The sequence below is a fragment of the Pelobates fuscus genome, chromosome 5 (assembly GCF_036172605.1).
Source record: "Pelobates fuscus isolate aPelFus1 chromosome 5, aPelFus1.pri, whole genome shotgun sequence".
In the NCBI taxonomy this organism is placed as follows: domain Eukaryota; kingdom Metazoa; phylum Chordata; class Amphibia; order Anura; family Pelobatidae; genus Pelobates; species Pelobates fuscus.
Window position 1 is genome coordinate 224847438 of NC_086321.1, and position 15346 is coordinate 224862783.

At 37.2% G+C, this 15346-nt stretch overlaps 1 protein-coding gene across 1 annotated transcript in view; it reads right to left on the bottom strand.

The window, feature by feature from the left end:
* LOC134611331 (zinc-regulated GTPase metalloprotein activator 1B-like) overlaps positions 1-14338 on the bottom strand; it is a 97464-nt gene extending 83126 nt beyond the window's left edge. The window contains exons 1-6 of the mRNA XM_063455075.1: positions 14235-14338; positions 9590-9708; positions 8157-8243; positions 6718-6814; positions 5734-5825; positions 9-68 (exon numbers count right to left, since the gene is read on the bottom strand). Of these exons, the coding sequence (XP_063311145.1) occupies positions 9-68; positions 5734-5825; positions 6718-6814; positions 8157-8243; positions 9590-9695 (442 nt within the window). The 5' untranslated portion in view covers positions 9696-9708; positions 14235-14338. The remainder of the gene's footprint in view (positions 1-8; positions 69-5733; positions 5826-6717; positions 6815-8156; positions 8244-9589; positions 9709-14234) is intronic.
* Positions 14339-15346: the final 1008 nt, after the last annotated feature.

The window sequence follows — 15346 nt, forward strand, 5'->3', positions numbered from 1 at the left end:
CATCTTACCATCCAAATATATGTCACTGCCCAGCTCTGCATCCACCCAAAACATTGAAGCCACTGCACCTAAATGAAAAAAATAAATAATTCACAAAACAATTAACTAAACACAAAACAAAAACTTATCAAATACACTGTTTAATTTACTATTGGAAAAGCACCAACATTTAAAAGTGACAATTTGTAAAATAGTGAATTATTGCTGGAATACATATCTGTTTAAGTAAAGGTATATTTTTGTGACTATTCATTTCATATTTTATTTCTATTCGCACAAACTGCTCCACTTGTAAAAAAAACAAACTATTTTTTTAAAGGTAAATTTGTTCCCGGCAACCACAAATACAGAATTATACTTCATTCTATTTTCTTTACCGACTATCAAGCCATGAATTGTACTTGACAAAAACGCAAGATGTGTCCAAGCTCAGGAAGATAGCTTGCAAAGTGGATGACCTTTAAACATAATTTAATAAGATCAGCACTCAAGGCTCGTAGCAGCAGATACCTTGTTTAAATTTCCGTCAAGAGAAAAACTGAACCATTTGTGTTCGAGTGACCTGAATTAGCACGTTTCACTGCCACAACAAGACAGGGAGGGAAACAATGACAGCACATAAAACTAGATGCTTTTTTTTCTTTCAAAAGCATCATTGGTCCACGCATGACAAGCCTGTCTAAACGCATGATAGCTGGGTTCACTGAAATGTCTAGTCCCTTCTTTGTAACATGATCAGATGTGGCCTGTCTGTCATTACTTTTTGTCAACACAGTAATCCATGTCAACTGCCTGCAATGCTTACTCAAGCAGGCCATAGCAAGGGCCACTGGGTGGATGGCTCTCTGATACCTATTGATTTCTCTCCCAAAAAGCTTAATCGTTTTTCAATTTAGCTGGAATGGGGATTGCAAGATGTCGGCTTTGAGTCAATGTCTTCTCTTTTAAAGGAAATTACTTTGGCTTTGACAATTATTGAGCTTTGAACAAGAGTCTGTCAAGATGCTGAATGGGAAATAAGTGGATTGTCATTAATGCTTCTTTCCTGGTGATACTGTAACAACAGCTTGCTTAATTCTTAAGACAAGTATTACATAATGAAAAAGCAATTATTTTAGTGTTACAGTCATCATTGCATTACATAGTTACAGAACATGTAACCTGCACTGGGCTAATCGTCTGTAACATAAAAAGTGTCCATAAGCAAAACTGACAACGGCATTTCCTTGAGTGTTTGACTCCATTGTATCATACACTATAAAAAGGTATACATGCCATGTTAAGGACAATGCTAAAAATATGACAACCAACAAACAAAGTAAAATGTATTGGGGACAATACTTAAACTATTTAAAAAAAAAAATGTTCACATCTAATAAAGCCTCTGTTTAAACATTTAATACAAACAAAACAGAATTAAATGCTTTCAAAAACATGTAGCTTACCAATGCATCAAGATGGTGTAATTTATTTTTTATTTGTAAAATAAACTTCATTAAGGAAATGAAAATCACAAAAAAAGATATCTGCACACTATCCCAAATCTCTACACACATTTAAAAAAACTAGGGATTTTTAGTACCACTCCAATGACCAAGTGTAAACTCCACGTCAAGGAAAACCTCGTAAAGGAGTCCTACATGAACATTTCACCTTAAAGGATCACTATAGGGTCAGGAACACAAACCACCATCTAGCCCCTCTGGGCCCCTAATGCCTCCATTAATATAGCAAAGTCTTACTGTATTCAAGCCAGAAACTGTAACTCTGCATGCTGTTTGACTCAAAAAAAAAAAAAAAACAACAAGCAGTCTGCTGACATCATCAGAAGTGGTAGCCTAATCCAATCACAGTGCTTCCCCATAGGATTGGCTGATATTGACAAGGAGGCAGATCAGGGGCAGAGCCAGCATGATTCAACACAGCCCTGGCCAATCAGCATCTCCTCATAGAGATGAATTGAATCAATGAATCTCTATGAGGAAAGTTCAGTGTCTGCATGCAGAGGGAGGAGACACTGAATGTTTGGATGCATTTTAGGAAGCCATGACCCAGGAAGGATCTCTAACAGCTATCTGAGGAGTGGCCAGTGAAGTTATCACAAGGCTGTAATGTAAACACTGCATTTTCTCGGAAAAGACAGTGTTTACAGCAAAAAGCCTGAAGGTAATGATTCTACTCACCAGAACAAATTCAATAAGCTGTAGTTGTTCTGGTGACTATAGTGTCCCTTTAATACTTTCAGCTAAAAGACAACATTTCTAACGATGCAGAGAGACACATGGCCGCCCAGGACTAGTGGAGGCTTGAGCATGGGGATTAAATTGTGTGTTAATTAAGGATATTATTAGAAGAAATTCAGGCATATGTATGGGTCTCCTGAAAAAAGGTGTTTAAAGGATTGTCTTTTTTTCGAACTTGGATTACTATGTAGCAATGTCAAATCCAAAAATGTGGTCCTTACATTTGTTGCAGTTAACGTGCAAAAACTACTGTGTGAAAAATAAAATGGCCCACTTTAACAGCACAATTTGGATTAGTACTTTGCATTTATCAGAGTACAAGGACACACAATTGTACATCATCCATAAGAATTGATACATCACTGAAAAAACAATAAAACACTAATAGTTTAACCCCTTAAGGACCAAACTTCTGGAATAAAAGGGAATCATGACATGTCACACTTGTCATGTGTCCTTAAGGGGTTAATGGCACACAAATATCTGAATCTTGGTTACAGGGGAGCAATATGTTCACAATGAAGAAGTCTGCATATTAATGAAAAAATTAAATTAAAACAGAAAAAACACATTCCAGACCAAGAAAATATATTCTGTTCTGTGCCTGAGGAGTGTGCAAGAACATTTTCCTCACAAACCCATATAACACTGAAAATCTGAAAACAGAACATCTGTCATTACTTACAGTCCATAAATAATTCCCCTAGTAAATATCTACTAAAGCCCATTTACTAAATTATTGAACAGTATCAACAGAGCTTTTTCATTTTGGAATATAAGAGGGCAAAGCTTTTATTTAGGAGATTAGGAAAAGTGTCTTGGCAGGACATAATTGTTACACAAACAAGTGTTCTGATGGTTTCCTGCATTAGAGACAAATGTGAGAAATACATTTATGATATGGCAAGATGTGTATTTTGACTTTACTTATATGTAAAAAAAAGAGTGCATATTAAATAATGATAGCAAAGCATGTACTTGGAAAACCTGCTGGATGTACCATTTCCCAAAACAGGGGTGTAATACTGCTGTTAAATATTCATCATCCTGCAACAACCTTAGTTATTAAGTGTTCTTGCATAGCAAGACCACTTAATGTTATCTCACATATATATTATTATAGCCAAATTAACCACCCTAACTCCTCCCGCAGTTTTTCCACTACATAGACCGTAATATACCGAAACGTGTGAATTGTTCCAGATTGGATTGCTATTACTTTGTGGAACGTTTCGCCGAATGGTTCACGGAATATCGTTGTTCTTGAGGCGAAATTGGTCCCATAGGAATGAATGGCAAAATTTTCAAAACTAGAGTGGGAGCTGGCAAAAGCAGAAAAATTAGGACATGATTTCTAAACTGCCACCACTCCCTCATTTTCAAGCCCACCTACACAAATCTTATATCAAAACGTTCAGCTATCCCTGCTGCCAAGCCATAGTCCTGATAGTTTTCACAATATGACCATTTGTTTGCAACTCACGCCGTCCATTGACATTCATTGAAACTCCACTCTAGCCAGCTCAAATTTGAAGGGCAATTTCTAAACTGCGACTGTGCCTTCATTTATAATATTTCAGAGACATATTATGCATCAAAATGTAGGTCTGGGTCTTGTGATTCTCACAATATAAAGCTCTTCGCTTTATAGGATTTATAGTTTTTAAAATAAGACCGTTTGAAGATGGCAACCGCCAAAATACTCTGACCTGTGCCAGGCTGGAGCAGCAAGTGATGTCAAAGACAGGGCCTTTTGTACACCTGCTAATGTTTTTATAAATGTATGTTTTAATGTAACTGTGAAGCACTTTGGGCAACAACGTTGCAATTAAATATGCTATATAAATAAATACAATTTGAAATGCAACTCACTCTTTCAAGCTTGCCATGTGCACTTTTTAAATTTGATCAATCAATTGGTTAGTGCAATGTTTACTATCTTTACTCACTCCAAACACTCCACACAGTTACTCTGCCCAGTCCAACCTTTCCACAGTTGCTCCAGCCACTCCACCCAGTTACTCCGCCCACTCCAGTTGTAGACTACTGGTGGAGGCAAGAACACTTCACACAATTTCCCCAGAAATTGTAGCTTTTCTAGTTATTAAGTGTTCTTGCGTAGCATAGCCACTTAGTCACAAACACTATACCAAAACGTGCAGATTGTTCCCAATTGGATTGCTATTACTTTGTGGAACGTTTCGTCGAATGGTTCACGGAATATCGTCGTTCTTGTGACGAAATTGGTCCCATAGGAATGAATGGCAAAATGTTCAAAAGTAGAGTGGGAGCTGGCAAAAGCTGAAAAATCTGGACATGATTTCTAAACTGCCACCATTCCCTCATTTTCAAGCCCACTTACACAAATCCTATATCAAAACGTTCAGCTATCCCTGCTGCCACTAAAAATGTCCACAGCTAAGCCATAGTCCTGATAGTTTTCACAATATGACAATTTGTTTGCAACACACGTCGTCCATTGACATTCATTGAAACTCCACTCTAGCCAGCTCAAACTTGAAGGGCAATTTCTAAACTGCGACTGTGCCTTCATTTATAATACTTCAGAGACATACTATGCATCAAATGTAGGTCTGTGTCTTGTGATTCTCACACTATAAAGCTTTTCGTTGTAGGATGTATAGTTTTAAAAATACGACCGTTTGAAGATGGCAACCACCAAAATAATCTGACCTGTGCCGGGCTGGAGCAGCAAGTGATGTCATAGACAGGGCCTTTTGTACACCTGCTAATGTTTTTATAAATGTATGTTTTAATGAAACTGTGAAGCGCTTTGGGCAACAACGTTGCAATTAAATGTGCTACATAAATAAATAATAACAGTTACTCCGCCCACTCCAGTTGTAGACTAGTGGTGGAAGCAAGAAAACTTCACACAATTTCCCCAGAAATTGTAGCTTTTCTAGTTTTGTTATATATTAGTAATTGTAATAAGAATAAACCTACAGAAAACACAAGTCTGAATGCATATTGACATTTCACACAGAACACGGACACAAAGAAGGTTCCCTTCCTCTATTGAGCACAAAAACGCACCTGGAATCCAGTGCCTGGCGAAGCTCCCGGAGCAGTCTTCCACACCCTGTCCTGACATCAATCAGAGACTTGTGCGGTCCAATCACCGGCTTCTCATAGAGATGATTTATTTTATTGGGAGGCGGATAGGACTCAGCTAAGGGAGGGACAGGAAGGAGGGGAGAAAAACGCTTTCCCTTGAAGGCAGAGCCAGGAGGTATTTTATGCACAGAATTGACATTTGGCAGTCTGGAACAGAGTTCCGGCCTGCTAATGTCACGTGTGCAAATAACTCTGTACGAGCAGTGTTTCAAGCAAACACTGCATATCACTGTAGCGGTCGTGGTGGTTGAAGTAACCCTTTAAGAAGCGTATTAATATGAAGATGATGCTTGACAGTGTAAAAAGCAGTAGAAAAATAAACAGTAGTGATTTAGAAGTAGCAGAATTTTACCTGGATCAGCTAGGCCTGTCGTTTCCAGCAATATATAGTCAAACTTTCCTTTCTTCTGCATTAAATTCTCAATGGCTTTCAAGCCCTTATCCCTGCAACAAATAGAAACAGGTAAGAGAGATGAGGTAACCCCCTTTGATGTTCTGGGATAACAGGTGGGCATTTTTATAAGTCAAATGCCAATTAATAAATATACTTAAAATAGGTTTGGTGCCAAATCAATTGTATAGTGCTATGCACTTGAGAAGAAAAAGAAAAAAAAAAAACAGGTTTACAACACTGAGAAAAGTCCCTGTGCGCGGTTTAAAAAGGCAATCATTACATCCCACTGTCCTAGCTATCCTGCTAGGAGTTCCCTGGCAACCTCACCTGGTAAGCAGTCACCTTGTTTTCAAACTATTTGATATTTAAGCCTCAATTTAATATTTTTAGATAAACTTTTCAAATAATTTTTTTCAAAAAATGAAAGTATAAAAAAGGCATCATATATATATATATATATATATATATATATATATATATATATATATAAATCAATATAATGAAAATTTCAGTATATTACAATATTTTTCAAAATATTAAATATTTTTTAAAGTTTATCTAAAAATATTAAACTATTTCATATCAAGGCCTTTGTTGGGTCCCCTGAGCTCCTCAGTATAGCCCCATTTTCTGACAGCATTAATACGGACATGCACTTTTTTAGCATTACATGCATGTGGACGAAAAAGCACTGTCTGAAAGCCAGTGGACATAATGGATGTATCTTTTGCAGCAAGCCTGAATGCCGATAGGTCTATGCTTCTTGCTACAGTTGTCTGGAGCATTAGCCATACATTTTAAGGAATGCTGTCATGGTGGGGACAAAGGTGTTACAGCAACACTATAAATCAAAACAATATGAGTGTTTTCCCAAATGTGAACTGACACCCCAGTTTTGCAGGGGGAGATTTGAGGAGCAAGGCAGGGTGGCAGGTCCCTTACTTTACTGAGCAGCATAGGCAGCCATTCCTCAGTTCCAGCCATTCTTCATACAGCTCACCAGATTGACTGATTGCTAAAGACTTCTCCACAGCACTTCCTGTGAGGCACAAAAGAGGGCGTCCATTATCTTTTTATCATGCCAACCATTTTAATCTAATGTGTAATGGTTAAAAAAAAAAAAAACATTTCCCAACTCTAAACGTGATCTGCACTTAAATCAAATAATTCAAACAGATTCACAGAATACTAAAATGATCAAAAAAGATTTGTTATATTAATTGGTTAATTAAGGTTGGTAAATCTGGCCTTAAATTTGAAATATACTTTGAATTCACTCTGAATGCTTGACAATTCACACTTTAGTAAATAGCTTTGATAAATATCTACAATATCAGCACAGCAAAAATCCTAACTTTTTTGTTTTTCTAACCTAAAAATTGCAAACAAAGATAAAAACAAAATGCTGAAAAACCTGGTATTCCCAGAGGGGAGCACACACCATGGTAAACAGCTAGGTGTAGGAAAGAGCGAAAAGTAACACGTCACGTTTTGGGGTTGTTATTGCATGTTCTGTTTTGACAACAAAGCACCAATAGGGTAATCCAAAGCATTTCCATAAATCTGTAAACTTTGCATTGCAGGACTGGAAAAAGCCATTTATTTTGGCACGGCTATTCACTTTGAATTACTGGGAATTCAAAGGGGATTTTCAATTTGAGGCCAAAATAGAAACACTAAATGCATAACTAACTGGGAGAATTGTACATATTCAGTTATTTGTGTGTTTATGCACATTAAAGAACTGAAAAAATATTTGAGCTCAGTTACAAGATAAACACACCCTGGTAAGTACCAGTGATACCAGGAAGTTTCCCTGAAGTGCGTTTAACAAGTGCCTTCAGCAAGTCCAATACATGACATTCTAGACAGTAACTCTAAGCATTGTAAAGAATGACTATGCACTATATATGTATAAATACCCCCCCCCCCCCCCCCCCCCCACCCACCCCACAAAATGCTATCTGGAATAGGCAACTCCCAGCCCATGATCAAACTGTGACATCGTCTTAAAGTCAGGAAGTGTTTGAAATTGATGGTAGAATCACAGAACAAGTGCCCACAGACAGCATATAACCCTCACATATCCATTGCTTTCTCAAAAGAAAGCAACAGAAGTCATTGGCACATGAACGATAAAGTCACACTGATGCTTGTTTTTACAAACTGATTCTAGTTTTGCGTGTACTATTCATTTCCTTGTACATCCTCTTGATTTCTATAAGGAATTGCTAGGCATAACAGTAGTAACCATACATATATATGTATAAAGGCCTAATTTTTACACACTTGTTAGGTGCAAAAAAATGCTTGTTCTTATCTGATTCTTATTCATGGATTACTAAGTTAGTGCAGAGTAATGTCCTATAAAATGATCGTACCTTCTCCAAATTCATTGACAATTACGGCAATCCTCTTGTTGTGTTGTTCAGTCAAAATATAGTTTAAAAGGGTTGTTTTTCCGGCACCTTAAATATATATAAATAAAGTATAAAATAAATGTAAATATTTTTCATTCATTTGTTAAAGCTTGATACATGGTGTATTCATAGACACACGCATAGTGAAACAAAGAAAGCATGACATAACCGATAAAAAGTAGCTTTTACATCAAACTATACATCATACAACCATGATCTTACTATTAAAGGGCACTATAGTCACCCAGACCACTTCATCTCAATGAAAACGATAAATAAAGCTTGTTAGGCTTGTTGTTTTGAATTGAGTATGTCTTCAGTCTGGAAAGTCCCCGTTGGTGCCCCATACTTCATCAACAGTTTTCGCATGGTTAAAGGAACACTATAGTATTAGGAATACAAACCTGCATCCACACAGTTTTTCCAACAAAATGAAGAAAACTATTTACTTTCCTTTTCCAGCACAAAGACTCCCTTGGTGCTAGTCACTTCTGCCTCCCACATCATCACAGAGATGGCATGGCCCCTCTGGCAATGGTCCTATTCAATGCTTCTCATAGAGGAGCACTTTGTTCCTGATGCGTATGTGCAGAGCTTCTCATAGGAAAGCACTGAATCCAAGAGCTGCAATGTTATTTGAGTTTTAGTTGGTCAGTACAGCAGAAGCACCTCTAGTGGCTGTCAGTATGACAGCCTCTAGAGGTGTGTTTGACTCTTCAAGGTAAACATTACCATTTCTACAAAATGGGGATCTTTTACTTTGAAGGGTTAAACATAAAAGGACCATTGCACCTTAAGTGGCCCTTCAATGTAAATAAAAGGAAAAAAAAAGAAAAGAAGACTTATAAATAAACATCCTAGTCAGGGGAAGACAAAATAAACAGGTAAGAGATGTAATTTTTATGAGTGCTGCACGTTTTCTCCACTAGAGGGCAGAGTTGCTACACAAAAGCAAATAGGAAGTCATGCCTATTCATTAAGAAAGAACTGTCTAGATTACAGCCTGTTTGTTTTAGTCTTTTTTTTAGTCCCATAGGAAGTAGTGAAGGCAGGGAACAGTGTACCTTCTAAAATTGTCTGACTACTTACAATGGGGTGGTGCTAGGGCACTCCTGCCATTGTACCCACTATAGCCCTTGTAGTGGTTATGGTGCTTCTAGTCTTCCTTTACCTCTCCTCGACATGTCAGTATTATAATAGGCATAATAACATGAAGGGAATAATTATATATACACACACACATATATATATATATATATATATATATATATATATATATATATATATATATATATATATATATATATATATATATATATATATATATATATATATACACACACCCCCACACACACACACACACACACACACACTTTATACTTGATTTTACTTACCAAGGTAACCTGTGATGATGGTGACTGGTATTTTATCCCCAGACTGACCACTTTGTTGAATATCAGCTATAGGGACAAGTTCTGGACAGTCGTCTTCTTCCTCCATGGAGGTACATCCACTGCAAAGAGAAAATAACTAGTTAAATGCATAAATATAGTAAAAACAACTGCAAATTTAAGAGATTTGGATGTAAAATAAAATAAAATAAATAAAACAAAAAGATGCACAGTCCAAACTTTGTTTTCTAAAATCGATTTTATTTATTTTACTTTGTTTCCTTCCTCTCTAGGCAAAGAAGTTTTGGGGTAAAATAGTTTGGGGTCTACATGATATGCAAACACATTTTATAAAATAGGTTATATTTCTATTCCTAGGAATTTATAAAATGTAAAGAAGGGAAGGCACTCAAATATAGGACATGACCTAGTCATCAATAGCTCATTGAGCTACATGTACTTGTCCATTAAAACTATACCAGCTTACTTAAAGGGATACTATGGTGCCAGAAATACAAAGCTGTATTCCTGGCACTATCGCTCCCCCTTCCCTCGCTCCCCTCCTCCCTGATAAATAAAAGGGTTAAAAACCCTTTACTTACTTACCTAATCCCAGCACCAACGTCTCTCTGCACTGGGGTGACTCTCTGCCCCCTCCGACAAGTAGCCTCTAATGTGCATTTGCGGCAAATAAAAAATCTGACGCTGAATGTCCTCGTTTAGCACCAGATACCGGACCAAAGATCCATTTTAAATCAGGAAGCCCTCTAGTGGGCCATTATTCAATGGTTTTATTAATTGTGTATTTTATATAATTAAAGATTTTTTGGTTACTATCTGTGCCAACTATCTTTTTACACACTATTTTATTTTTACCTGGCATCTAATTGATTTTACCACGTGCTTACAAGCCTATCTGAGGTGGGGATCATACCACCAACGCTGTTACCACAGTGCAGTTGGCCTGCACTATACTTGTAAGTAAATTTTTATTAATTTAAACAACTTTTACATCATGTTAAACAGTGAGCACTATTAGTTGTTTTATATATCCCTTTTCCTGAGAGTTGGACACCATTCCTTCCGGAGGACAATCATCCATATATCCCATAAGCGGGGATTGTTCCGCTGTACGCCTGTTATACCTGAGCTGGCTATAGCTTATTTAAATGTGAGTGGAATATTTATATCTTTATCTCACATATATTAACCCTTACACTCTATACGATTGGTCTCTTATCTTGTGTCTTCCATATCACAAGACCAACTGGACTACTATAAACAGAGAAGAGACCCCATCACCAAAAGCACCTTTAAAAGACATCTATTGCCACAGTGCAACTTCTAAATCTTTTTGGACTATTTTCGATATTTTATTTCATTTTGCACTTTTATATAAGTCTTATTTATATGCCTTTTTCCAATCTGTAGTCCACATTGATACATTTTGGCGCAGCCTTGCATTACTGTTGTTGTTGTTGTTGTTTTCCATTCTTACTATAGAGGGTTAGAGGGTTACCCTCTGCTATGCCGCTGCCCATCCACCTTTTTATTATTAGTGCTAACCTCCTTTCTTGTCTTTACATTGCGTTTTAACACAGCCTTTCCACATGCTGTCCTCCCCCCCACACATACAAGGTCAAGCAACTCTCATCATCCTCAACTATTAATATCTCATGTAGTACCTAGCAAAAAAGACTTAGGAATAAATCAAACAATTGGGTTTATGTTTGTTATTATTTCACTCACTATGGGAGCACTAGGTGCTTAACACATTTATTCACTTTAATTTATAACTTGGTGTTTCCTTTTTATTTATTGCTCTTTTTTGGCAGGGGGCAATCTGATGGACTTTAACCTCTAGCTCATAGGGACAGCATAGAACACCCTTGAAGGTGTTTTTTAGGAATTATAGGGGTTTACTAGCTTAGTGTATCTCCTCCTACTTTTTGTTTAATTTATTCCTAAGTCTTTTTTGCTAGGTACTACATGAGATATTAATAGTTGAGGATGATGAGAGTTGCTTACCAACAGAAGCCCTTACCTGTTAATTTTGCTGACCCTGTTTGACTAATTGATTGCTGTCTTACTAATTTTTAGAAATAGTTTTCAGACTTTCCAATTGAATTGTTGATCCACTGATTTGTCTTATAGTCTCATAAATACCTTCAGATTAGAAGTATACCCCCTGCCATCTAGCAACTATCCCAATTATATAGTGCCTGTTTATTTAATTTACCAATAAAGTATTAATGATTTGATTTTCTATTGGCACACTTTGGGATTAGATACTATTGCTATTTGTAGTACATTTTATCAATTTACTCCAAGTTTATTTCCGGATTAGTTACATATTTTCACAATGTCCATTGTAGGCTTTGTATAAAACCAGATTAGGAGTCTCATTAGTTTTGGGACTCCTTTAGTTTTATAATCATACCAAATAGCGGTTATAATTAGTATAGATTTTTGCAGCCTTAAAAGTGACCTGTCACAGAAAAAGATATTTACATTTCTATGTTTAAAGCAGCAGGTAAATACAAAACTAATTTAATCCCTGTTGCCCTTTCTAATGATTGGCTGCGCCATCTTCTTATCAAAATACAAGGCACACATATGCATACCTTGCATTATGTTATACACATCATGTCTCAGGACCTACGCTTTTAGTAAGTTCTCAGCGAACTTTTAGTTGTATGCATCTTTTGGTCCGTGTCCATCTTTACAGGGTACTACTATATGACTTTTCAGAAATGCTACGCAATCAGTGGCCCCTTTTCATTTAACCATTATCCAGCCTAATGTGCTTCAATGACATAAGATACGGATAAGGTGCCTACTGAACCCATTCTTTACCCAGAACACAATGACTGAGTTCTCGGCACCAGCTTGCACTGAATTCTTGATAAAAGTTAATTACAATCATGTTAGAATTCTGTGACAAAGATTGGCACTGATTGAAAAAAAAGATCTATTTATTTAAGAATTGACACCGGATGGTGGGAATAGGTTTAGCCTACGTTGTGCTCAATGTTATTATCTCTGCAATAATGTGACACACACACTGATCTATCCTTCCTCTCATTATTCACACAATACAACTGGCCCTGCTAGGGGACAAGCTGAGCAATCTTCTGCCATGACATGCTCTCTTTACACTGTCAGTCCATTCATATGCCACCCCCAACAAGTGTGGGACACAAATGCTGGGGAATATATGTGATACAAATCATGAAAACACCCTGTATGTAGCAGTATATCATGTCAGTGTACAATACATTATTTTTTCTGCAATTGCATCTTTTAATAAAATGTTAAAAATATATACATATACACAACGCTAAAGATAATATAGCTTGGCTGTGGGTGTGAGGAAGAAGCCACACAACATCCAAAAAGTGGAGAATCTCAACAGCCTATTATTTATTATAATTATTGTTTTATTAAGGTAGGGAGAATAGACCTCTCTTAAAATGTTTACATGCAGGGCTGCCTTAAAACGAATGCTGTCCCCCTATTGCATAAGGTGAACCTAGCCGCTAGGAGAGCTTTGGCACAGGTGTGGCTGCGGAGCAAGGCTCCGGATATTGCTGTAGTAATCCGGAAGATTAAAGATAATTATCTCATGGATGACCTAACGTCCCGGGTTAGAGGCACGACGAAAACATTCGAAAAAGTTTGGGGCCCTTGGATGGCCAGCGCAGCAAGTGCTTGATGCACACACAACAGAGACCTCCCAGGATGGGATTCAATCAATAGGATACTGGCTGCCCTGACTTCCCCTGCACCTCCCTCCTCCACCCCTTTCCTAATTCTCTCACTTACTGAATCCCTACCTACCCCTCTTACTATCTTTCTTTTTACCGTGAGAAATACTCACAATTGTTGAAACAAAACCATACAATATGTCACTAACTTGCATTTCGAAAGGATATGGACCTGTGCTCACAGGAACAAACGGATAGCGATTTATAAGTGATTAAGATACAGATTTATAGGATCCGCACATTAATGCATGGGAAAAGATGGGGCATGTCCTATCGACCAAAGAAATGCCTGTATGGTATTCTGTAGCTTATTCATGTTTTATCTGATTTTCCTTTTATGTTATAAGTTAAAAAAATACCAGGGAGAACAGGGAATCAGCGTTGTACTGCATGTTATACACATTCCAGGATACATTGATGCAGTAAAAGTTTGCTAGATGTGTCAATCTAATGCTCTTAAAGGTTTACTGGGGATATGTCATACACAATGTACCAACTTACAACGTTTTGATATATTATGTTTTCAATGTAATGTTCTACCTTGGAATAAATAAATAATTAAAAAAAAAAAACGAATGCTGTCCTGCTCGATGAAAAACACACACTCTCTCAGGATACAGGTCAGATAAATCAAGTTATATATTTTTATTTTCATATGAACATATTTCAAAAACATTTGTTATATACAATTCGTCTTTGCTGCAGTGACTACGTTTCCCATGGAAGAAACCTACCACACAGAAGCTGTAGTGACAAAGATTAGCATTGCTAACCTAAGATCTGATTTCTAAAACAGTAAATTAAACCTTAATTGTACCTCCTTCATTTTTTTTTTTCCCCGTTCGTATTTATGTGACAATAAATAACAAATGACTACATACATCACCCCAGTGTTACTGTTGCCTGGTGTAGATAAGACTCAATCTCCACAGTCCCATGTGCAGTGTATGATTGTAGAGAGATTCTTCCTGTGTTACAACAAATAACATCCTCCCTGCAACAAGGGCTGCAGACATAGCTGTCACTTTACGTGGACAAAGTGAATAAACGCCATCAGGACATGAAGTCAGACCAATAATTTGATGATATATCAGTACTGAACGAGTTAAAACGAAACTGCAATTATAGTAATTACAGTGATACAAGTCTTTGCATTATACACGTTTTACTGCACACTTGTTAAGAAGTTAAATGTGAGAAAAAGTGCAAGAAAACAATAACCAATGACAAAATGAATTTTAAAAACATAGTACAATGTGAAAATTAAGTAATTGCCCGGTGTACATTGTTAACCAATGTCAATTCAAACGAACCTAAAATAATATGACACCAAAAGATGAAATGTAAAGTTACAAGTGAATAAAAATTAATGTTAAAGGGACACTATAGTCAGAAAAACAACCTTAGCTTAAAGAAGCAATTTTAGTGTATAGATCATACCTTTTAAAGTTTCACTGCTCAATTCACTGCCATTTAGCAGTTAAAGGGACTCTCCAGTGCTTTTCGTGTGCTATAAACCAGGAAGTGCCCTCTAGTGGCTGTCTAATAGACAGCCACTAGAGGAGGAGTTAACCCTGCAAGGTAAATATTGCAGTTTATGAAAATTGCAATAATTACACTTGCAGGGTTAAGGGTAGTGGGAGTTGGCACCCAGACCACTCCAATGAGCAGAAGTGGTCTGGGTGCCTGGAGTGTCCCTTTAAATCACTTTGGTTTATGTTTATGAAGCCCTAGCCACACCTCCCCTGGCTGTGACTGACACAGCTTGAACGAAAAAAATTGGTTTCACCTTAATTTAGATGTAACTTGTTTTAAACATGTTTATCTCCTACTCTCTAAATCAAGCGGCATGCGGCCCACAATGAATATTTTTGCAGCCTGGCGAGCCACGAGTTTGCTCACCCTACATTGCAGGGGCCTACTCTGCCAAAATTACCCGGCCAGGGAGGAGATGACCCTGGTGGCGGCAAGGGAGCTCAGTCTTCCTGCTCCT